The 25413-nt window shown below is 44.2% G+C and overlaps 1 protein-coding gene across 3 annotated transcripts; it reads left to right on the top strand.

The window, feature by feature from the left end:
- The first annotated feature begins 1029 nt into the window (after window positions 1-1029).
- Window positions 1030-25413, top strand: tmem209 (transmembrane protein 209). 3 transcript variants are annotated; one of them, XM_078553087.1, is made up of 15 exons: window positions 1030-1082; window positions 1409-1553; window positions 2177-2235; window positions 2988-3119; window positions 4503-4744; window positions 7112-7316; window positions 9047-9225; window positions 10004-10075; window positions 12352-12448; window positions 13542-13667; window positions 14347-14444; window positions 17749-17863; window positions 18476-18573; window positions 19386-19459; window positions 21775-25413. In XM_078553087.1, the coding sequence occupies exons 2-15, from the start codon at window positions 1411-1413 to the stop codon at window positions 21827-21829; spliced, it is 1695 nt and encodes a 564-aa protein (XP_078409213.1). In that variant the 5' UTR covers window positions 1030-1082; window positions 1409-1410; the 3' UTR covers window positions 21830-25413. The 3 variants fall into 3 exon arrangements, 2 of the variants coding, with proteins under 2 accessions (XP_078409213.1, XP_078409214.1); XR_013578102.1 differs by lacking the exon at window positions 18476-18573; XM_078553088.1 differs by lacking the exon at window positions 1030-1082 and having other exon boundaries at window positions 1409-1494.

Here is a 25413-nt window from a genome sequence, read left to right as displayed (position 1 = left end):
AAAAAATAAATTGGTCAAACAAAATAGTATTTTCTAAAACATTTACCATATGCGCTGGAGGTTAAATAATCACCTAATAATGAAGTGGGTGCTTCCAGCCCGGTTTCTTCATGTGTGACAAAAACAAAAATACCTGGAAAAACTCAACAGGTCTGACAGCATCTGCGGAGAGGAATACAGTTAATGTTTCGAGTCCGAATGACTCTTCATCAGAACTAAGGAAAAATAGAAAAGAGGTGAAATATAGGCTGGTTTAAGAGCGGGGGTGGGGGGGGGAGGACAGGTAGAGCTGGATAGAGGGCCAGTGATAGGTGGAGATTGCCAAAAGATGTCATAGACAAAAGGGCAAAGAGGTGTTGATGGTGGTGATATTATCTGAGGAATGTGCTAATAGGGTAGAAAGACCCTTAATATCCCATTAACACATTTCTTAGCTAATATCACCACCATCAACACCTCTTTGCCCTTTTGTCTATGACATCTTTTGGTTATCTCCACCTATCACTGGCCCTCTATCCAGCTCTACCTGTCCCACCCCTCCTTAAACCAGCTTATATTTCATCTCATTTCTATTTTTCCTTAGTTCTGTTGAAGAGTCATATGGACTCGAAACGTTAACTGTATCCCTCTCCACAGATGCTGTCAGACCTGCTGAGTTTTTCCAGGTATTTTTGCTTTTGTTCTCGATTTCCAGCATCCGCAGTATTTTGCTTTTTTCTTCATGTGCGATCCAGTCAGTAGGTGGATGGCCACAGTGTGGGGGGGATTGACCCAGGCTCAAGGGGATGTGTCCGGTGACTCGGGGGGGGGGGGGGGGGGGGGCTGGTTCTGTCGGCAGGGGGCGTGTCCTGCGAGTCGTGGGCGTGTCCCGTGTGCCGTGGGCGTGTCCTGTGAGTCAGGGGGCGTATCCCGCGGGAAGTGGGCGCGTCCTATGGGCAGTGGGCGTGTCCTGTTGGTCACGTGTTAAATCTCCCGGGCCTGTTCAAAACGTTTTGGCAGACGTCAGGTTTGACGTTTTTGAGCGGAAATATGTCATTCCTTTTCCGGCGCGGTAGAGCGAGTACTGGAAGAACGGTCAGTGAGTGAGTGAGAGGGGTGAGGGGAGAGAAGGGAGGGGAGAGAAGGAGAGGGAGAGAAGGGAGTGGAGGAGAGAGGGAGGGGAGGCGAGAGAAGAGAGGGGGAGGAGAGAGAGATGGGGTGGGGAAGGGAAGGGAGGGGTCTGCAGGGTGAAGAGATGCTTGGGGCATTGGGCTATCAGGTGCTCAGGGACTGGAGTCCTGTACTAGGCACAATTCCCACACACACACGTGCCTTTATGTTGCTTGTCCATGTTATGGAAGTCTTCACTTCTCCAGTTTATCCTTTATTGAAAATCAATGACTGTTAAACTATTACTTTGTGCCCACAGAAATGAACCCAGTGGGAAATGGGGTAGCTGGCACTGCCCTCATCGACCGCACCATACAGATGAGGAAGGAGGTGCAAGCCAGGAAGGTGATGCTGGTCTGGGGCTTGCTCAACGTAGGACTCGCTGGGATGGTCTATATGGAAATGTCAGTAGTTTTTCTTTGAATTCTATTTTGTTTCTGTTGTAGAATAAAATTGTATACCTTTTGTTAGAAAGATGGAACTTACATTTCTGTGGTGCCTTTCATGACCATAGGATGGCCCAAAGCACTTTGCACTGAAATACTTTTGAACTGCCAGCACTGTCGTAATGTGGGAAACACGGCAACCAATTTGTGCACAGCAAGCTCCCACAAACAACAGTGACGAAATATGTTTTAGCAATATATCTGCAAATCTCTAATTCTGACCTCTTCTGCATTTCTGATTTTAATTGCTCCACCAGTGGGGGCTGTGCCTCTACTAAGTCCCAAAGCTCTGGAATTCTCACCTTATACTTCTCTGACTCACTACCACTCCCCATCCCTTTACAACACTCCTTAAAACCTACATGTTTGGTCAAGCTTTTGGTCAACTGCCCTAATATTCCCTTGTGTGGCTCAGTGTGAAATATTGTTTGTTAATCCTCCTGTGAAGTGCCTTGGGATATTTTGCTATGTTCATGTTCTGAGTTCAGGCATTTGATTTATAGTTGATTGTATAATTTTTTTCTGTATTTTCAAGTGAAGGTGTGCACGTTTATCATTTTTAAAAAAATCTCATTCTGCAGGACAGGCAAATTGCTGAGCAAATTCTACAACATCAGCTACTGGCCCCTTTGGTATATCGGTGAGTACCTTGACCCTATCTGGTGATTGTGTCATCTCCCACAGGTTAAATGTGAGGGTGGCTGCTCTGGGATGACACTATGGGGGAAGGAGGAGGTCACAGCAGGTGATTAGGACAGTCAGATGGGGTGTTGCCTGCATGTTGCAGGCTGTTATCACTGCCACCTCGCTGGGGTGCTTGGAACATCCCACAGAACTTTCCAGTGCCCTAGTTGGTTGCTGGTCCACTTTTGTTCTCACTTTCAGCCTCATCTTTGTGCTGAGGCCAATTGCGTGTCTTTTGTTTCTGTTTTGTAGAATTTAGTTCAGAAGGAGGCCATTTGGCCCATGGTGTCTATCCACACAGTCTCATTCCCCTATTCATTTAACTATTTATTTTTCAAGTGTTTGTTTACTTCCCTTTTAAAGATTTTTCCCCTACCGTTTCTGCACAGACATCCCCTGTCCTAACCTCTGTCTCCTTATAAACAGGTAGGCTCTGGTTACTGACTCACCTAGTGGAAATACCTCCCATATCCTTCATGCTGCTTTCTGATTCTTCTTTCCACTGAGGCCAGCCACTGCTGAGAGCAGCCAACTCCACAATGAACATGAGCTCTATTTGAATCCTTCTGTGTGTTTCAGCTTAAGAAAGAGTGAATATCTAAGGAGCCAGTACTATAGCATGAATCCTACACAAACACTGCCTAAATTTAATTTGGTCTTTTCCGTTGCATATCTTTTAACTTTGCAATTTCTTTATTTTTGTTCCAGAGCTTGTGCTTGTCATCTTGTTTTGCTTGAATGCTCTATTTGATTTCTGGTGTTACTTCAGGAGCGCCGTGGTCCCAGCCAACCTGGCGATGACCCCACAGCAACAAACCCTACTGGGAATGATGAACCCAGGTAGGTTGGAGCACAGCAGTGGTGTGGTGTGAGGAGAGAAAACAATTTCTGTTTATGCAGCGGCTGTCATTAGCCCCAAAGTGTTTCACTGTTAAAATAAGGCAACTGGCCAAAATGGGATCTGTGAGAAGTCCTGCAGTGATCATTGCATATTCAGGGGGTGGAGACCTGCAAAGCTGACCTCGGGACTGGGGAGAGGGAGTGATCTTCACTCTCCACCTCCGCACCCCCCTCACTCCCCCAACTTTGCGGTGTATTTAAACCCATTGTCCTTTAACCCAATAGAAGAGAGTGTGAACATTAATTACCCAAAGAATAATATTCTCAAATATCTATCAGCTCGGTCCTCAAACATTACTCCATTTGGAACAATGTCCTCGCTTCTCAAGTTTCTTGGTAACTGTAATATCTCATCCTTGATAATATCCTATTGAATCTACACTGCAATTTCTTCCCTTAGTTTTCTTCTTTTGTATCCATCCTATAATGAGCTGGCCAAAAGTATACACAACACTCCCAGTGCAATCTCACTGAAGTCTTGTATCAGTCAAAAAAAAAATGTTGTCTTGCTTTTATAACCTCTGTTCCAGGTACTGAAACCAAGGAGGAAAGGAAGATTGATGGGATGGGGGATTTTGGGTGGGAGTGATGTAAGAAACACCACAGTGTTAAATTGGTTAAAGGATCAAGAGTACGAGACGAGAATGAGTTCAGCACACTGAGGGTACAGGGACGAGGGCGGGTTGAGACTTTTGAGTATTGGAATAAATGGGATGAAGGGTCAGAGCAACACTCTTCAAAGTATGGAGATGAGAAAAGTCTCAATGGGGAGACAACAACAACTACTTGCATTTATATTGCACTTTTATTGTGGTAAAATAATAAGGCACCTCATAGGAGTTCTTAGAAAATAATTATTGACACCAAGCCATATAAGGTGATATTAAGACAACTGGGGTAACTTTTAAGAAGCAACCTAAAGAGGAGGGATAGGCAGAAAGAGGTAGGCAGGAAATTCCAGAGTTTGGGGCCAGGTAACTGAAGACATGGCTGCCATAGACAGAGCGATTAAAATCAGGACTGTGTTAAAGGCCCAGGATCGCAGATATCTTTGCATGTTGCAGGAAGTTATAGAGAGGTGAGAGGCCCTGGAGGGATTTGTGAACAGGATTTTCAAAGAGAATTTTAAAATCGAGGCATTGCTAGACTGGGAGCCAGTGTAAGGTCATCGACTGCAGGGTGATGGGTGGGTAGGACTAGGTGTGAACTAGGACATTGGCGGCAGAGTTTTGGATTAACTCAAGTTTATGGAGAGTTGAAGATGGGAGGCTAGCCAGGTCTGATGCTCAAGTAATTAATCTGTCAAAGCTCTTCTCTCCTCAGCGATACTGACCACTCCGCAGCAGAAGCCAGCCACCACATCCACCCCCAAGAGCTCCTCACCAGGCATTGCACAGGGACAGAGTGTCCTGTCCTACAGCCCTCAACGCCCGCTTGGCTCCTGCCCCAAGTTCAGCCCCAGCTGTATGACGGGATTTAGTCCAACCATGCAGACGCCTTCTCCGCCGGGGAGCGGATCCTTCCCATCTTCTGTGATGTACTCTCCTGGCAGCAGCTTCAATACGGTACTTGGGATGGGGATTTAAAATCTAACCATTGGCAGCAGTATTAAACCTTAACTGGTATCTCTTAAATCACTATTACCGGATTGTAACTGTGAGGCAGCACGGCAACCAAATAGTGCATAGCAAGCTCCCATAATCACCAATATGATGATAATCTGTTTTTGTGATGTTGATCAAGGGATAAATATTGACCAGGACACTGGGGAGATCTCCCCTGCTCCTCTTCAACTAATGCCATGGCATCTTTTACAACCACCTGAGAGATCAGACGGGACTTCAGTTTAACACATCATTTGAAAGACGGCACCTCTGACAGTGCAGCAGTCCCTCAGTACTGTATTGGATTGTCAGCCTTGGTTTATGTGCTCAAGCCCTAGAGTCTGACTTGACCCCACAACCTTCTGACTCCAAGGCAAGAGTGTTGCCCACTGAGTTGTGGTTGACACTGAGCAAGCCTTGCTGTTCTACCACCCTGCTGAACCCTGCCCAGTTCCACATTAGTTGATATGGGAGCAGCGCATCCCACCTGAAAGAGAAATAAAAATGAAGTTTCTCTTTAAATCCTCGGTGGTTTGCAGTGAATTAAAAGGAGATTGTAGCCAAAGTGATTGTAAAAGGTTTTTTCTTTCCATTTTCTGGTCAGGCTGGCTGTGTTCTGGCAGCAGGTGAGCATGATAACTCTTCACCCTGACCTTTGCTGCCATATGTTCTCTTCAGTCATTTGCCCACCATTCCCATTTTTCTTGGCATTCCAATTCCATTAATAGCACTGCCATCTGCTGCAGAGGTTCCAGGCTCCCAGCATTTTCAAAGTGCGTCAGTCTGAGCTAGAATGGCTTGTAATGACTACATGAATTAATATCCACACAGACCAAGGAGTTTGCACTCCTGTGAGGAATTGGTTGATCTCATCTGATGTTGCGTTTGCACTGTTCTGATCAGTGTGAGGATCATGGCTGAGTGAAGTGGCCAGGGCTCTGCTCCTGGTCACAATCTATTGGCCTTTGTTTAAAGTCTGCAGACAGTGGAATAGGATAACAGATTTGCCGATGATGATCCCATTTGGAAAAACCCTTTGACGTACATTGGAGCACAACTTTGTTATAACTGTGGAAGTGTCAGGTCAGACCCTTCTCCCTTTAATCACTCCCATCCAAACCCCTTTACGTTTCAGATCTGCTTCAAGTCGAATTGTAGCAACAGCTTTGGAATTGACCGCATGTGACTCCACTCCACATACTAGCCCTTCAAATACCCCTTGATTAAATTGTTATATGCCTCACCGTCACAGAAGTGTATATTTGTTTTCAATTTGCGGTAGCTGCACTGATATGAAACTTGACATTTTTTAAAAATTAGAAATACAAAAAAACTCTGAAGTTTTCTGGTCAGAAAAACCAACGGAGGAATGTGATAGTGTGGTGTTTGTTTTTTTTTTGAAGACAGCGCCTTTGTTTTTTCAATCCCTGTATGTTCATGTGATTTTTGGTTCTATAGTTCTATGTTAAGCACATCATGTTAATAAAAGGGAATTATATTCTGAGGGTGTTAAGTGAGGGCCAAGGCCCTCAGCGCAGGTCACCAAGGTTGAGAAGAGTATGACAGGTGACAAGGAGGAAAAGCCTCACATTTAAATAGCGTCTTTCATGACCACAGGGCATCCCAAAGTCATTTACAGACAGCCAAGTACTTTTGAAGAGTGACCACTGTTGTAATATAGGTAATGAAGTAGGCAGTATTGTACACAGAGAGCTTGGAAAACAGCAGTGTGATAATGACTGGATGATCTGTTTTGGGTGTTGGTTGAGGGATAAATATTTCTAATCATCCAATAGGGGATTGGGATCTTTTTCCAATTGAGAGGGCACACATGGACTCAATTTAACTTTGTGTCTGCAAAAGCAGCAACTCCAGTGCAGCATTTCCTCCATTCTGCACTGGGACTATCACCATACATTATGTGCCCAAGGCTGGAGTGAGGTGAGCCAAATTTGAATGGAGGTAAATAGAGATGTGTTATGGGGACTCCAAGTTTAGATTTTAAAAACTTGATTGTTGTGGGGAGGTAGAGTGTTCCTCGGTTTTGAAGCCCTAGGAAAGAATGTTCGAGTAGTGATGAGCTTTGTTTTTGACACAGTGAGGGGGAGGAAGGGTGGGTAGGATGGTGTGTTTGAAACAAAGGTTGTGACAGACCTGGGAGAGGGGGAACCTTGCTAAGTTGGAGGCCAGAGACAATCGAGAATTAAGATTAAGATAAAAGCAAAAAACTGCGGATGCTGGAAATCCAAAACAAAAACAAAAATACTTGGAAAAACTCAGCAGGTCTGGCAGCATCTGCGGAGACTTAATCTTTCCTCTTTCCTGCAGGGCTCCCCCTTCAGTCCTGTTCAGAATTCGTGTTTGTACAGTAACAACGCCGGGAACACAGAGTGCTCCAGCCTGAGAGCTCGTTACCGATCTGCCCCTTCCGTGTACAATGCGCCCCTCACACGAGATGAGTGCGTGACCGATATGAAATCTCTGGAGAACTTCCTTCGCTCTGAAGAGGAGAAGCATGGCCGCAGTCAGCTGGGTTAGTTAAGGTTTGAGCTGTTCATCAGCTTCTATACTGTGATATAATCTGAACTGGATGGCACAGAGAAGGAACCAGATACAGGGCCTGTTATGTATAGTAAGTCCCTATTTTAAGTTGTTCTGCTTTAATAATGGGAAATAGGGTTAATTAGGGCCCTTATTTGCCTTTTGTTTAAACTATGTTTCATGCTGGGCCTGACACAGTCACGTGACCCAATCAGATCCATTTTGGAGCAGCATCTCCTGCTCCCTGACACTCTGGTCACTGCCGAGAGGGAGGGTTGGCAAGCTGGAGGTAAGTAGAATGACTCAACAGATTTATTTTAGATTTTAAAATTTATTTTATTTTATAAGTTATTTCATTTATGAATATAGGAATTTAGCAATGTAAAGCATTTCAACTAATAGGGTGTAATGTTTTAACTTTTTTTGAGAAATATTCTACAGAACCTCACCAGCTTTTACATTGGTTATAATGGGAAAATCTGATATCATTTAAATCTGTTTCATTTAAAGTTGCACTTTTCAGGAATGCAGCTACAATGTTAAGCGAAGACTTACTGTACTGAATTCACCAGGTTAGTTGGAGGAGGGTTGCAATTGTTGATGTCTCTGGAATTTGGATGGGAGGCCAAAGAGAGATTTTCTCACCCGATAGCCATCTAGTGACCCCTCCTACAATGTGTATACCTGGGCATTGGGTGAGCAAGAACAATTTAAGGAAATTAGAGCAGGGGGAGTGGGATTATAACTCTTTCAACGAACTGGCGCAGCCACGATGGGCCAGATGGCCTCTTTGTGCTGTATGATCCTGTGAACAGGGTTGGGCTTGGCCAGAACTGATTTTCTTTGCTCTTTCCCAAACAGTTGGGACTATTGTTAAGTCAATGTCCAAGTTCACACATATATACGGGAGGAAGATTTGGTTTGAGTGAAGCCAAAACATGGCACAGACCTTCAAAAGGAAGGGGAAAACTAGGGGGAGTGGATAACTTTAATTTGAGAAAATCTCGCTCTCTTTTGCAAATTGAAAAGCTGTTTTCTGGTATTGAGGTGTGGGACGGAAGACGGGTGGGATGAACCACTTTTCTGAACAGCCATTCAGAATGATCATTTGTTAAACAGAATTTCTGCCAAAAGCTCATTTGATCATTTCCCTGATGGATGAACTCAATTAAGTTGTGAGCAGCTATCTGTCTAAGTCTGTGCTATTGGCCCCTCTGCCAGGATAACAGTGATGCCTTTTAGTTGGCCTCAGCAGTTCTAGGTTTGGGACTAGGTGAGTGGAATTGAGGTATCTGCCGAAAGTGTCTATCTTTTGACTGAGAGTGGCTTCAAGCTTAGCTTTGCTGTGGTTGAATAACTTACCGAAGTGCTCTTGTGTAAATAATGCTGAATAGTCACTTGCATGATGAGAGCTTTCCTCCAATCCCCCCACCGCCCCCCGCAATCCCCAACCATCCAGCAAAGAAGGGGCAAAGACTTGTTTCATAGTCAAATTGGAAGCGAAGAGGCACTCTGAACTTTAATCAGATTGAATACATCTACACATTTAAGACTATAACGTTTTAAGAATGAGTACAGTGTCTAGACTGTGAAAGTGAAGCTGGACCTCAACTCTAAATGGCCAGAGATTGAAGATTTTTGAGATTGGATGATAAAGTTTCTGTCTATGTCTCTGTTTTAATCACTGAATGCTTTGCCTTTACTTGATGTGTGTACACACAGGAAGCCCCGAATGTACATCCAGCAGCAACAGTCCTACTTCCTTTTGGAACTATAGCCGTACCACAGGAGACTACGCACAGTCACTGCGCAAGTTCCAGTACCAACTCGCCAGCCGTTCCCAGGCCCCCTCGGCCCACAAGGATGACACTGATCTGGGCTCCAAACTGCTTGCCGAAGAGGTGTGTTATAATTTCCACATGAGTCCTAACCCCACCGCCCTCTGTATCAAGATTCATTTAAAGGCATTGTCCCCATTCATTTTCCTTTATTAATCAGTTTCATATATGTAAATTGTGAATGTACAACTCTTCCAGTGACTCATTTGATAGATGGTGGAGCAGGAGGGGGCCATTCAACCCTTTGGACCCTTACTGCAATGTATTAAATTGCGGTTAATCTGTGCCTCAACTCCATTTACCTGCTTTAGCTCCATATTCCTTGGTACCCTTGCCTAACAAAAATCTATCAATCTCAGTCTTGTTTAGTAATTAATGGGGAGAGGGTTAGAGAAGAAAATAGAAAGTGAAATGGAAGGGTACTGAATGAAGTACTATGCTAATTGTGGGGTTTTCTAGCTCACCACTCAGCCGGTTAAGACAGCGAATTGCTGAACCATACAGAGACCCCACATTGGAGCCCTGATCAGCACAAAGGGGCAGGAGGTGGGCAACAACAACTGAAGTCCGTGTCCCAGGTTACATAGGAGGCAGCTGGGCAGTCCTTGTACTCCTGATTTCCACCCAGCAACCTTTGCGGGAGAGTGAGGGCGTCTGGACCCCTCATGTGGATGGGGCTTGACCATAATGACACTGTCTCCCCCAAGCTCCCTGACAAAGACTGGAGAAGGCTTTGGAATTGTCACCTAGCGGGGAGCTGTCGGGGACAAGATGAGAGGGTAGGAAATCAGTATGAGGAGGGATTGACCAAGACTCGAATGCTGCCCTTCATGCTTTGCAGGTGTGGATCAGGCTGAATATGAATCGACAGCAGTTGGACCTTCTCGATTCCTGGACAGCCAACCTGAGGAATGTAAGTAACCATTCACAGCACCCTGCTATTCTGTGGTTCACTCGTTGGGAGCCTGCTGTTCTTGTTAGGCCTTAGCAGCAATCCCATTAAGTTTTAAGTGACAAGATCCTTAATCTAGTTTGGCACAATTCATCCTGTCCGCCACACCAACTCCACCATGCTCCCAGCACAGCACCAAGCTACTTCTTAAAGAAGTCTAGTTCAACAATGACATAATGAGCATGGGTAGGGGTCTGAGCAAGTGCAACCTGTAGTCTAATATAGTCCCCACCACCTATAGTGGGTGTAAATGAGATTTGTTGCTATACATGATGGTAAAACCAAAAAAGCAAAGTAACCAACTTCTGTTTATATTTATAAAGCACAGAAAATCTCCTTAGCAATAGCCTCTCAGGCTACCATTGAGCCCAGAATTCACATCACAAAGGTAATTTCAGTTTAACCAGGTGTAAACAACTGATTGAAACCAGTTGAAGAACTAGCTTTGCCTGAAATCAGCAGAGCCTTTGAAATTGGTCAGTACTTTACCTGAAATAGCTGGCAACCTATCTAAGTTACAGTGGCAACTTTGTGATTGCCTCTGGGGCTGGCAGTGATGGCCAATGGTTAATGCCATTTACCCTATACAGGCAACACCTATGATGAGCACAGATGGTGTTGGTGGTAACTGTAACTGGATCTACAGTGTATACAATATACAGTATATACTGGAAACTGAACTGGACTAGCCATATAAATACTGTGGCTACAAGAGCAGGCCACATTTTGTGGCGAGTAACTCACCTCCTGACTCCCCAAAGCCCATCCACCATCTACAAAGCATAAGTCAGGAGTGTGATGGAATACTTCCCATTTGCCTGGATGCGGACAGCTCCAACAACACTCAGGAAGCTTGACACCATCCAGGACAAAGCAACCTGCTTAATTGGCACCCCATCCACAAACATTCACTCCTCCACCACCAACCCACAGTGGCATCAATGTGTACCATCTCCAAGATGCACTATGGAAACTCACCAAGCCTCCTTAGACAGCACCTTCCAAACCCATGAACACTACCATCTAGAAGGACAAGGGCAGCATGGGAACACCACCACCTTGTAAGTCCCCCTCCAAGCCACTCACCATTCTGGCTTGGAAATATATTGCTGTTCCTTCACTGTTGCTGGGTCAAAATCCTGGAACTCCCTCCCTAACAGCATTGTGAGTGTACCTACATCACATGGACTGCAACCGTTCAAGAAGCCAGCTCACCACCACCTTCTCGAGGGCAATTAGGGATAGGAAACAAATGCTGGCTGAGTCAGCATCGCCCACATCCCATGAATGAATTTTTAAAAATTGTGCCTCATCTGGGGCGGGGGACAAAATTTCAATCACCCCCCACCAACCTTGGTTAAAGGTTCCTCTTCCTGTTTCTGCTGTTTTGAGCGCTGATAGGGAAATTGGAATGTCAAGACTTGGGCAGCTTCCCAATGCTTGTGAGCAGGCTGCATTCCTGATGTGGAGAAGAGATTGTAGGGCTGAGGAAGCAACAGCCTGGAAAAGAACAAAAGCAGAGGAAAGTGTAATCAGGCTCTTCTACAAACCCCCTAGAACACCTGCACAGGATACAAGAAATAACTCATGACCTGATTCAGTATTCCCCCTCTGCATGATGATCACTGTCCTCTGTCCCCCAACGTTTTAATGCTGTTCTGATTTCTGCTCCTATGGAACAATGGCGTCAATGATTTCATCCAGAAGGCAACAGATTTGTGGTGCATTTACCCTAATTCGCTGTCTTTCCTTATTAACGTCCTAACATTTAACTTCTGTCTACTTCTATCAACGCATGCAGTAATTTATTAGAAGTACATAGTTTCTAGCTACTGTTGCAGACCTGGATATAATCAGTGAATTCACAAGGAGTCCTCCTTCCCTGAGCCCTGCACTCAGTGAAGAATTAAAAGTAGTTCCTGGTGATAAAAATTATCTTCTTGTGTCATTGAACATGGAAAGAGTAGAGGACCACTTGCACTTGATAACGGAGGGTTTGCTCTACCATTTTGTTGCCATTCACTGCTTTCATTCTTTCATACCAGTTCCCTGATTTTTCTTCATATCTTGTATATTTCCTAAATGTGTCTCCTTTTTAAACGCTGCACCAGTGGCTTTCTGGGGCAGGTCATTCCACATTTGATTAATGTTGTGCAGAAATATTTACTGGATTCACTTGTACCTGACTTGGTTCAGACTCTTAAGATTGTGCCCTCTTGTATCTTATCTGAATGTAGTGGATCAACGAGACCATTTTGAATCGTTTGGTCAAAGAGATTGACAGTGTGAACACACAGCTAAGGAGACTAGGATGTCCGGAGCTGCAAGTGGGAGGTATGTATGTTGTATAAGGACTTAGCAACACCCATGGCTTGCCATCTTTAAGCAGCAAGTAGCAACACCAGTCAAGAAGATCCCAGGGTCAATTCCCAGTCTGTGCTGATTTTATTGATGCTGACCAGGATGGTCGTAGTGGGTGCTAAGATTGTCCTCAATGCCCTGTGGGTTTTGAAGGGGTGTGTAGGGGGGGAGCATTAACTTCCTGAGTAGATTACTCCACATATTTGCCATTATGTGGTGATGTGTAACTGTGTAAATGCCTGCATATAGTATCACTGTTTGGAATGGAGCAGAGTAAAGAGTTTGTGTCTGCACTCGAGAGGGAAGGCTGATAGGGATCTCTGTTCAGCAACCCCCCACCCCTTCTTATCGACTTTCCTGATTCCCTGTGGAACAGTCAAAATGGGTACTTGAAGTGTACGGCTTTGGAGTTGTGTGAATGTGTCTTGCTGTTCTTTGCACTCGGTGTAGGGATTCCCGGGTGTGTGCTGTACCTCACTGCTCTCTGACACACTCGGTATAGGGATTCCCGGGTGTGTGCTGTATCTCACTGCTTTCTGACACACTCGGTGTAGGGATTCCCGGATGTGTGCTGTATCTCACTGCTTTCTGACACACTCGGTGTAGGGATTCCCGGGCGTGTGCTGTATCTCACTGCTCTCTGACACACTCGGTGTAGGGATTCCCGGGTGTGTGCTGTACCTTACTGCTCTCTGACACACTCGGTATAGGGATTCCCGGGTGTGTGCTGTATCTCACTGCTCTCTGACACACTCGGTGTAGGGATTCCCGGATGTGTGCTGTATCTCACTGCTCTCTGACACACTCGGTATAGGGATTCCCGGGTGTGTGCTGTATCTCACTGCTCTCTGACACACTCGGTGTAGGGATTCCCGGATGTGTGCTGTATCTCACTGCTCTCTGACACACTCGGTGTAGGGATTCCCGGGTGTGTGCTGTACCTCACTGCTCTCTGACACACTCGGTGTTACAACAGTGATACAGGACCTTTGGATTTGAGAATTTATTTGTGTGGTATCCTAAGTAAACTCCAGTGGTTGACTAGAGTTGCTCTTTGCTGTTTCAGAGACCAGTATCAGCAGCCTAAGGCAAGCGGCTCTAGTCCGAGCTCCCCAGATTCCAACACTGAACATAGTTGTCCAGTATTTGGACATCACTTCAAACCAAGAGTACCTGGTGGAGAGGATCAAAGGTGAGTGTTTCCATTTAATCTGCTGTTCACAATTCAAGTGGACATAGCATGAAATTTCAGGCTCATAAAGTTAAGCACTAAAATCCCGGTGACTGCATCGCGTCAGAACCATCGACATTGACTGAGTCTTAAGGGGATGAGATGGTGTAGTGGGTTAATGTGCTGAGGTGTGGTGTTGAATGCAGGCTAAACCTATAAGATGAAAGTTCACTTTAACTCTCTCTCTTCTCCCCATTTCCACTATGGGGGCTCATTAATGAGTTTTGGGATCGCTACAGCTCCTTGCTATCGTGTTGGATCCACAGCGTTAAACTGACCATCTGAGTCTGAGAAGCAATGAGATGTTTGGGGTGGGAAATGTCACAATTATGCAGTTGTTGGGGTGAAGGGAACAAGAGATGGAATTTAGACACGTTGAACAGAATAAAAGAAGATTTAATGATGCATCCGGCTGTTGTACCTGCCATCGAAATGCTTGATGCTACCTTTGGGTGCACCAATGGAAAATAATTAATTCCTTAGCACTAGCATCCCTATCCTGAGCACAAATGTTTGGGAAAAATTAGTTGCGGAGGGCAGGGAATTGATAATGAATGAGGAGCCTTCAGCCATCTACTTTGGTTGTTAGTCATCTGCATCTAAGTTCAGGGTTCCCATTAAGTGGCTTGGTTTGTTGCAGAGCTTGCCCACGGTGGTTGTATGAGCTCCTTCCGATGGAATGGAGGAGGAGAGTACAAGTCCAGGAAATGGGATACTGACCTTCCCACAGATTCAGCGGTGAGTACCAAAGCAAGAAGCGAGCAAAGCTTTTCTTGGGCATGTTTAGCATCTTTTCACTGAGTCTCCTTATGTGTATATATTAATTCCTGGAACTTGGCAACAAATGGGTGCATGAGCACCCACCTTGTCTACCCCCCTCACCCTCTCTGCTTCTGACGGAGACAGGAAGCTCACTGTTTTGGAGGAATGGGAGGGGTTGGGGACTGTGATTGAACTGGTGCATCATCCCATTCACTGAGGCATCCAATGGATGTGCAGGTGATAACATACAAGTATAGCAACATCATGCATTCGTGTAACGCCTTCAATGTCTCAAGGTTTCTCACAAGTAGAGATAGGGAATGCAGAACTCAGCCATGGGTGGGAAAGATTAGGAGGGATGCCTCGAAGGTTAGAGGTGGACTTTGAGAACGTTTAAAAAGGAAGCAAGGGAAGTGAATAAGTGTAGAAATTTGTGGTAGGAGCTTTGGTGAATTGGGCTGAGGCGTCTGGAGACTGCTGCCAATTCTAGGGTGAAAGAAAGAGTCAGAGGAGCAAATGGTGTGGCATTGGGTGTAAAACTGGAGGAATTTGCAAAGACACTAGGGTAATTCTGTGGATGCTTTTTAAAATGAGGCTCACTGACTGTGTACTTGTACTCTGTTTAAAAGCTCAAGTGGAGCATAATCACAAACATAGACCAGTTGGACCTAATGACCTGTTTTTCTGCTGTACATTGTATGTAAAATCCAGTTATTAAAGAAAGAGCTTGCCCTTTTATAGTACTTTTCTCAACCTCAACATCCCAACACACTTTACAGCCAGTGAAGTAACTTTGAAGCGTAATCACTGTTGTAACATAGGGAGATGCAGCAGCTAATTTACGCACAGCAAGCTCCCACAAATAGCAATTAAATAAATGACTGGATTATTTCTTTGTGATGTTGGCTGAGGGACCACAGGAGAACTCTCCTGCTGTTTTTTGACGTAGCACCATGGAATTTTTTTACTTCCACACAAGAAGGCAGAGGATTTTAATTTAACATCTGATCCAAAAGGTAGCACTTCCTACTGTGTAGTACTCCCTCAGTACTGATATTGAAGTGCTGGCTGGCACTGTGTTCAAGCCTTTGGATTGGGTCTTGAGTCCACAACCTTCTGTCTCAGGTGGGAAAGCTATGTCTGAGCTAAGGCTAAATGGCAGTGTTGTAAGTCCATTGGATAGGTTGGTGTACCCCTGACTCAGAGTACAATAACAAAGCGACCAGTTAAATCCCAGTTGTGTCCACAAAGTTTTTCTACTGAAGAACAGGATTTTTCGATTTAGTTTGAGTTTGAGTCTCATTAATTATTTCTTTATTTGCTTTCAATCTCACTTTATTTAACTAGAATAGGTACAGTTTTATATTGTTAACTGACTTGAACTGGGGCAAGTAACTGCTTTACAGTCGGCACTTAAGACCAGGGCTAAGGGTGGTGAGGTTGGGGGAGGAACTATCAGCCAGTATTCCTGCTCCAATTTACTGTTCATTGAATCCTGCTGGAAGGATGTACATATCTGTTGGAGCCCTTGGCACAGATTTATTAGAATCATACTGGGGTTGAGAGAAACTGGGGTTGATCTCCTTAAAGCCAAGACAATCAAAGGAGAGATTTAACAGAGGTGTCAAAATCATTAGGGATTTTGATGGGGAAAGAAACTGTTTCGACTGACCAGGATCGATGACCAGAGGGCACAAATTCAGGATAATTGGGAGAAGAATCAGAGGGGAGATTGGGGTGGAGGGAATTTACTCAGCGAGTTGCTTTGATCAGGAAGCAGATTCAAAAGGGAATTGGATAAATACTTGAATAATTTGCAGGGCCATCGGGAAAGAGCTGGGCAAGTGTGGCAAACTCAGACAGCTCTTCTGAAGAGTGGGCACCAGTGTGATGTGCCAAATGATTATCTTCTGGATTGTGTAATTCTGTTAACAAGCGTTTCCAATTGGGTTGCTGGGAAGCAGGCAGCTGCAACCCTGACTGATTTCCTCAGGTCGACTCTCACAGTACAGACCCGACTGAAAATCCAAGACCTTCCTGGTGTCTGTGCCGCCTCTCCTTGCTGGATAAACCCACGCTATTGGAGGGGACCTGATGCAGTCCGCAGCGTCAGCTTTACTGTGTCACAACCATTTAAAAGATGTTTTCTTAAAGCGAGCTAAGAATTCATGTGTACGTGTATAGCCCCCTTTTAATTTGAGTGGTTCAAATTAAAAATAACAGCAGACAAACTTAAACAAAAGTCTTAAACAAGATAAAGGTTAGTTTTAACCACTGCTGAAAGTTAAAAGTGATAGTTATTAGCTAAAATGCAGATAAAAGAAATAAAGATACTTAAAGTTGAGATTTCAAATCCTTCTTCTTGAGATATCGTTACAGGCTCGTTGCTTGAATTTTTTATTTCCTTCTTTTGGAAGTGAAGTTGAAACTTGAGGTTCGGTTTAGCAGCTGTGATGGCTTGTGTAGTTGAAGAGTTGGAGTATGCGTTTGCAGGTGGACTCACCAAGCAGAACAGGAATAGGTCCTGGGAGTGAGTGGAAGTTCCTGTTTTCACTTTTATCGTACTGTGGGTGGCTCTTGACAGCTTGATTTAGTACAGCAACCCGATAGCTGCTTCTGGAAACCTTCCTCAGTGTCTCCCTGTCGAGAAGCAGTTTCTGTTTCAAGGTGTCACCCTCATGATGTTCAAGATGGCTGTGCACAAAATGGCTGTTCGCAGCCAGACTTTATGTAGTTCCAAAACTTAAAATGGCTGCTACCCCAAACTGTCGAATCATGCTTCCATATCAGGTGTTGGGGTAGTCTGGGGGCATAGTCCCATCCATTGTCTTTTTAGCTGAGGTAATTAACCTTTTAAAAGTCTCAGCCATTAACTTCAATACTTACCATTCTCCCGGGTTTGAGGAGGTAAGAAAGACCTATTCAGTCCTCCACAGAAGCCACAAAGATTTTCTGTTTACACTGGTGGAAATGCGAATTGAATTTCAAATGTCCTCACGTGTCCGGATGTGTCTACTTGCAGTCCGCTTGGAGCTTTCTGGGAGCTTGACCACATTGCAGTGGAAAAGGTCAGGTGACTTTTGGCAGTAATCCTTAAGGATTCTTGTGTCCATTTATAAAGGAAGATTAGCTCTTTACAAAATCTATAATATCACAACTACACGTTCGTGACAATTGTATCAACATATTCTGTGCTCCTGTCTAACTTGCGGTGGTATTCTGTGCTGCATAGGGAAAATGGTGCAACCCTCTCATACATTCTCTGATTTCTTTATTTCAGATTATAATGCATATGTTCTGCACATATCTTGACTCCAGGCTGCCTCCACACCCCAAGTACCCTGATGGGAAAACATTCACCTCCCAACATTTCATTCAAGCTCCAGATAAACCAGGTATTTATCTATAGCTGGCACCTGTATACCAGCAACACTGCAGGTTGCGCTTTTGGATAATAATTGTGATGTTTCCAGCGGTACCTTTGCGTGGAATGACATAGAACAGCACAGAAACAGGCCAGTTGGTAACAGCGAGCTCATGTAATGTGCAGCTGTTGTAACTGTTGCTATGTAGACAAAAGCGGCAGCAATTTTTGCACACAGTATAATCCCACAAGTGGCACTGGGTTGAATGGTGAGTCAGTTTTTGTTTTGAGGGAGGAATTTAGGCCATGACATCAGGAAAACTGTTTTGATTTAGTGCAAAAGGATCTTTTAACATCCAACTGAATGTAAGAAAAGATTTTGATTCAAAGTCAGATGTGAAAGATGGCACCTCCATCCGACAGTGCAGCGCTCCCTCAGTACTGCAGTGAGGTGTCAGCCTGGATTACGTGCTTGGAGCCTACAATGGGCTTTAGACTCGGAGGTGCAATTGAGCCCACCTGAACCAGTGCGTAGTTAGTTATTAGCGATAGTTTCCCACTGTACTTTAGCTTGTGTTGTTAAAGATTTGGCTAGCTATTCAGTTGTGGCTAATTTTTCTCTGGTTCCTAATTCTGTTTGCAGACACCACGAATGAGCATTTGTTCTGTATACACCAAAGCAACATCAATCCCCCACACTACCAGCTCATCTACCACGGGCAGCTATATAACTTGCCAAAGGTACCCAAAGGAAAAGTCTCCTTCTGACTTAATTTTATTATTTCTTTTCTTCTTTTGAATCCTGTCTAGGTGATGCAATGAATGAAACAATAACTTGCATTTATATGGTGACTATCCCATCCTCTATCTCCTCAGTCACTTCAAAACCAATGAATTGTTTTTTACTTTAGGGAAATGTGGCAGTCAGTGTATGAACGGTAGGATTCCACAAGGAGCAATCTAGTGAATGACTGGTTAATGTTGACTTGGACACCAGGAGGAATTGCAGCTATTCTTGGTGCCACACAGGCAGACTGGGCCTCTTGTTAACAGAGCTCCCTCAATGTTCCACAGAAGTGTCAGCCTGGATTATGTACTCAAGTGTGTTGCACTACCTTCGTAACTCGGGCAGCATGCTACTCCTGAGCCTCAAACCTCCATGGTGAAACCTCAGATTGTTAGAGGAATGAAACTGCTGTTACCAAAGATTAGACAGAAAGACTTGTGTTTATATAGCACTTTGTGACCTCTGGACATGCCAAAGTACTTTACACTTTTGAAATGTTGTAACTTCTGTAAAGTAGGAAATTTTTGCATGCAGCAAGGTTCCACAAACAGTGTGATAATGATCAAATAATCCATTTTATGTTTTATTTGGGGATAAATATTGGTCAGGACATCGGGGAGAGCTCCCAGCTCCTCTTGGAAATAGTGTCACAAGAACTTTTTACATCCACCAGAAGGGACAGTCAAGGTCTAAATTTAATGTATCATCTAAAAGATGGGATTCAATTAAGTGATCCAACTTGAAATAATCTTCTTTCATTTTGCAGGACAGGAGTAACATGTTCCACACCATCCTGATGTTTTTGTACATAATTAAAACAAAGGAGTCGGGAATGCTGGGGTACGTGGTTATTTTCAGACTTCCCTAACAAACACTTCGCTGATGGATTTCTCCTGTAATCATTAGCAATGAAGACAGATAATTTAGAGTTTTTGGGTCTGATTTGTTATCTTTCTCATCACATTCTAAAAGATGATCGCTCGCAATCGATCAAAAAATAGAAATCTCCATTCCAAGACTCCTGATTTGCCGAACCAAAACTTCCGACCTCCCACTGAAAGAGGGAAGTGATGTGTAGCTGACTGCCTCTGCCTCAGTCCCTGTGCCAAGCTCTCTCCTAGGACTGAAGACCAGCTCCCAGTAATCCTGTGAACAATGCCAGGGGAGATGTGCATGGTGACGACCCTGGAACCAGTGCAGTTCCACGTTGGGAAGTTTTTGGTTCCTGGTCTCCTTTCCGCCCCCCCCCCCCACCCCCGTCCAAAGCATGAGGTCTTTGCGTGCAGCATATTGATGGCCTGGATAGGAAGGTCACATGCACTGCACCAGTGCCCCTTATTACTTAACCCACTGAAGGTTTTCTTAAACCCCTTGAAGATGTTCGTGTTTCTCAGCACCTCGATGTGAATGAGCTATTTGTTCGGTGGGGGGGGTGGTTTTAGCCCCAGTTTTCTGCTTCCCCTCTCCTGTTCCCTTTCCTTCCACAGGCTCTTTACCTTTTGTTCAGGATTCAGAATTATACTGTAACTAAAAGGGCAGGTTGCACAAATTTGGCTTGCATTCCCTTGAATGGTTTAGGAGGTTCGGGTGATCTAGTCGAGATTTTTAAAACGAAGAAAAGATCATGTGTGATACGTACTGAGAAGTTATTTCTTCTGATGTGGGAATCCTGAACAAGGGGCATAATCTTTAAATTAGAACTAAGCCAGTCAGGAGGGAAATCGGGAAGTACTTCTTTACAGAAAGGGTAGGGAATATCTGAAATGCTGTCCCCCAAAGACTGTGGATGTTGAACATTTGGAATTCCCAACACTGAAATCAGCAGGTTTTTAAGTATATCGAGTGTTATGGATTAATGATGGGTAATTGGACTGGAGGTACAGGTCAGCTATGATCTGCTAACAGAATGGTAGAACAGACTTTAGGGGCTGAATGGCTTCCTTCTGTTCCCATGTGCCTCAGGCATATTGCTGTGGGTTTTGGCACCGCTCCCAGGCACTGCAGTTGTGTGGCTGTTCTTTGAGAGCTGAGCAGTGCCTGTTGATGGTATATTCAAATGGAAGGAGGCATCGCAGCTAAACTGTCCTGCGCTGATACTAATACACATGGATCTTCCAGATTGGGGGGGATGAAGAGGTGAGAGGGTAATCGTTGGTTAGCCGTTGGGATTCTGTCCCCTCACTAGCCAGGCTGTTTGTAACACTCCACAGAGCCACCCGGCTAAGATCAGCTGATTCAACATGGACCAGCGATAAAGCTTGGGATTTTCTTGTCTGTGTGGGACACTGTGCAACACTGGGAGGAACATTTACCTAATGAGCCACCAGATGGCGCTTTGGCTGTTGAATTGGTTTGGAATCTGTCTTTCCATAAAGTACTTCTGTTCAGTCAGTCATTCTGTTTAAATAAATAGTTCAGTTTGTCCCTTTGTATAACTTGGCAGCAAGGAAGAACTGTAAGAAAGAAGGACAGGCATTCATTTCTGTTCATGTCCTGTCTTACAAAATGCTTCACAACCAATGAGTACTTTTCAGATGCAGTGACCAATTTGTGCACAGCAAGCTCCCACCAACAGCAAATGCATTGAAGTATCAGCTTAGCTAAAGTAATAATATGTAGAGTAATAAATTCCCACAGCCTAAAATATAGATGATCCAAGTAAGGTCAGTCAGTGGCTCTTGGGAATCCCTGATGTCATCAGCTTTCTCTATGGATTTATTGGTGTTTCCCATGATTTATAGTAAACTAATGAAACAGGGTTTCTGATGGCCCTACAGAAGACCGGGCAGCGTGTCCTTGTACTTCAGGGGTGACTAGTAGTCTGCCCTTATTTACAGGGGGTGTGTAAATATTAGTACCAAGCTCCCCCATTCAATAAGGTGTGAAACACGATGCCCTAGAATGTTTTCCAGCAACCCTGAAAATAGGTTTCAGGAACCTCTTGTGTTGCAAAACCAGCCCTTACCTAAAGGGGGAAGACTGTTCCTGAGACAGCTGGTGGGGATAAGTAACCTGGAGTCAAACACTGAAAAACATTTTTATAAAACACCCCCCCATTTAAAAATTTAAATGATTATAAATGTTATAAATAAATATTAGAATGCAATCTGCATGAACAGTGTATATTTAATCTAATTATTTATTTCCTTTTACAGGAGGGTGAATCTGGGCTTGTCTGGAGTGAATGTTCTGTGGATTTTTGGAGAATAAGGAACAATTGCCAGGAGATGTAACTCCACAACATTTGTATTTGATTCGTGCAGAAACTGAACAGATTCCACATTTTAGCCCCTCAGCTCATTCCCCCTGCCCCCCACCCCCCTCCCCCAAATTCTTTTCCCTTGACCTTTCTCATGCAGCCAGCTGACTGAGAAGTGTGGGACTCTGGAACAGAAACTCTAAAGCCAACCTTGTGATTTTTTTCTGTAACTCTGCCATCACTCTGTGCTGACTGAGAATCTGGCTGCAGTGCAGCTGCTTCACTACTGAAAGACCTATTTTTCTCTTTTTTAAAAACAAAGACTTTTTTCCGTCTCTCAATGTTTGAAGAGAAGGACTTCTTTTATACTCTCCAATGAAAGTGTGTACACTTTTCACGATCTTCATTGCATTGTGTGTGAGGCAGCAAAATGCTGCTGGTTTTGCTGTGAAAGACCAGCATTAATTCCTGTCAGCATTGTGGTATTTCTGCTTTGGGATTGTCCAAAGGTGAGAGGGGGTGACAGAATTTGTGTTTTCTTTTCTGCTGCTGTTCTGAGGACACAGACACTTCATTGATGCCTCATACTGCTGGAATAATGGCATGCTACAGCTATGCTCTCTTGGTCATCTCTTTAATTTTGCCCCCTTTTAAATTGGTGGTGTCAATGAGCCTTTTATTTGGAGTTTATAGGTACTCTGAGCAGCCTGGTTGTAAAGTACTGCAGGAATAATTTGGGCTGTTAGACAGGCTGTCAAGACACAACTATCTCCATTAAAAATTGCCTGAGAATAAAAATAGGTGAAAATGAAAAGCTGATGGGCTTTCACTCGGTAGGGGAAGGAGATGGATTATGGCAAATAATTAGCTCTGGGATCAGTCCATACTGTGAGAGTCCTTTCAATTGAATTTAATATGGTCTCCCTCAGTCTGCCTCCCAGTGGGCCTGGGCTGATAGCACAGAGCTTATCCTCCCCAGTTCAAGGAAATTGGTTTTGTAAGGAGTGGTCCATCAGACATAGCTGATATTAGTGCTGTGACCCCCAGGGAGGGAGCTTTTCTCTGAAGCCAGCCTAGGAAGTACTGGACCCCACTGTGTATGGCTACATTGGAGCACTATCACTCACCCTTCAGTGACAAATGCACCATTTCTTCTTAATATTATTCTGAGCAGGTTCTGCTGACTCGAATATGTTTATTGTTTTGATTGTGATCCAAGATCTTAACAATCAGTTGCTGTAAGAGATTTGTATGTATTTTAACACGCCAAGCTATTGACAACTAGGATAGTTTTGAGAGTCAGTTAAGGGGTACATTAAAGCGAGCTGCTCTATTTAAATAAAGCATCTTGTACCCTTCCCTCCTCTCCATCCTGAGCTCCACTTCCCCAAATACCAGAAGCCCTCCAGTACCTCACCTCTGACCATTTCTTCAGGTGTGTATGTTGGGATATTTGACTGCATGGGGTAGTGCAGCAGAGGCCAAACCCAGCCAATTTTCCAGCAGGACCAACTAAATGCGCGCAGGAGAAGGAACCTGTGACCTTATTGTAGCTGTCCTCTCTGGGGTCCCTCAATAGCTCAGCTTATTGAATGACTGAGCTGCACAGACTAGGAAGTTTCTTCCCCCGCACCCTGCCTCCATTCAGTGCCCCAGACTCTGCTGACTTTTACTGGACTGGCAGCATGTGGTTACGGCCAGGGGTCCCATTGTGGAGGTGAGTGAGCATGAACGGGATTGGGTACTACAGTAACTGCTCAGTCCCATGGGTGAATGGCCACTTGAAAAAGGTACTAGAGGGTGACTGATGTCTGTGGAACTTGTATCAGCAGGAGTTGATGCCCTCAGGCATATTGAATGGCATTTGATAATCTCATTCAGAGAGGCTGTGGAATATGGAAAAAGATCTCTCTGGTGTGATAGGGGGCACACTTTTGAGATTGGGGCTGAGGAATGTGGTAAACAGGTGTAAAACTCTATCGATGCAGTTCCCGAGGGGGCACTATACACAACTTTACTGTGCATCTAACTATGAAGTAACTCAGCCTGGGGCCATGAAAATGTTTTATTTGATACTGATACGCATTTGTCTTGAAGAGACCTCTGCTATTTTTATAAAGTGAGATGCCGGTGGTTACAGTTTACTGAGGTGTGGGGTCTATTTTGATTTGTGGGGCACTGCAGATTCAGTTTGAAATTCTGCAGTCTGATTGAGGACTATCATGACCTCTCCTGTAACTATCCAACGGATTTGTAATAATTTATAGATATTTACACCCTTGGTTTCCTTGTCCATTTTTGTGCTCAGCAGTTTCCTCTCATCCAGCATTCGATTCAAGCCAGCCCTAAACAGCGCACAGCAAAGGGATATGTCTACATATGGCAGGGAACAGCACTAGACGGAAGAGTAAAAACATAAGGCAAAGTAACATTGGCTAACAACTGCTTGCTAGCAATCAATAATACATCATTAAACGGACATGGGAGAAACTATTGGAGGGCCGCTGGGGAGGAAGAATGGATATTTCTCGCCCAGTTTGGTATGCAGTGCTGGATTTAGAACATCAACATTCCAGAAACAGAATACTCATTGAAATGGAGTCTGACCAAGGATTCTGGCCAATTATTGACAAAGGCAGTGTGGGAAGTCCAGCTCTCGAACTAAAACTGTAATAATAGATCTTGGAACAATTCCTGTCATTGCAGTTTCATCCCTGGCTCATTCCCAATCACTATATTCCGACCTCGCTCTTTAGCTATATTGGGCACAAGAGAAAGGTCCAATTAACTGGACACAAGTGCACAGCTTCTTACACAGTATTTCTCTACTTAATGTTTTGACACCATTGAGATGCCATTCTATACTGTTTAGCCTTTGATAGGTCCAATATTTGAGATCGAAACATTTGTATGTCTAACCCCCGAAACCAATTCTACAGTGGTGTGAAAAATCAACACTTGCTACATTCAGTCGCTGCTGAGGATCACTATAGATTGCAATGATCAAATATTCCCCAGGGTGATGGACAGTGCTGCCCATTGATAGCAGTAAGCTAATGGTTTTCTTCCTCTTCTGTTTTCCATTCTTCTCTCGAAAGTGTTGACTCTGTGCTGGAGTACAGTTCTTGGGAAGTGAAACACCTATACTGTAACTAGCCCATGTGGCTGCTGTTAATTTGTGAACTTGACTGTGAATATCAACGTACTTGGACACAGATCCTGATCCTATCCTCTTGTGAAAGTTGCTGGGAAATGATTGTGAACAGGAGATTTAGAAAAAAGATTTTTCCTTTGGGTTAGTTGTAGTAGTGCCTTTGAGGCTAGTAAACTCTCACCTACTGGAGTTCAATAGTAGGGATAGAATCACAGAATAGTTACAGTGCAGAGGCTTGGCCTGTCAAGCCTGTGCCAGTTCTCTGCAAGAGCAATTTAGCTAGTTTGACTGCTAATTACTTCCTGTAAGCCTGCAAATTTTTGTTCCTTCAGCTGCTTATTCAATTCCCTTTTGAAAGCCACAATTGAATCTACTTCCACCACCCTCGAGCAGCGCATTCCTGATTAAAACAACTCACTGAATAAAAATGTTTTATCCTCA

The sequence above is a fragment of the Cetorhinus maximus genome, chromosome 12 (assembly GCF_964194155.1).
Source record: "Cetorhinus maximus chromosome 12, sCetMax3.hap1.1, whole genome shotgun sequence".
Taxonomy (NCBI): domain Eukaryota; kingdom Metazoa; phylum Chordata; class Chondrichthyes; order Lamniformes; family Cetorhinidae; genus Cetorhinus; species Cetorhinus maximus.
This window is presented reverse-complemented; position numbering and strand designations above follow the sequence as displayed.

Coding starts and splice junctions, on each gene's coding strand:
- tmem209 (XM_078553087.1), top strand. CDS start 1,411: ATGAACCCAGTGGGAAATGGGGTAGCTGGCACTGCCCTCATCGACCGC. Junction 1,554..2,176: donor GGGATGGTCTATATGGAAAT/GTCAGTAGTTTT, acceptor CTCATTCTGCAG/GACAGGCAAATTGCTGAGCA. Junction 13,668..14,346: donor CCTGGTGGAGAGGATCAAAG/GTGAGTGTTTCC, acceptor GGTTTGTTGCAG/AGCTTGCCCACGGTGGTTGT.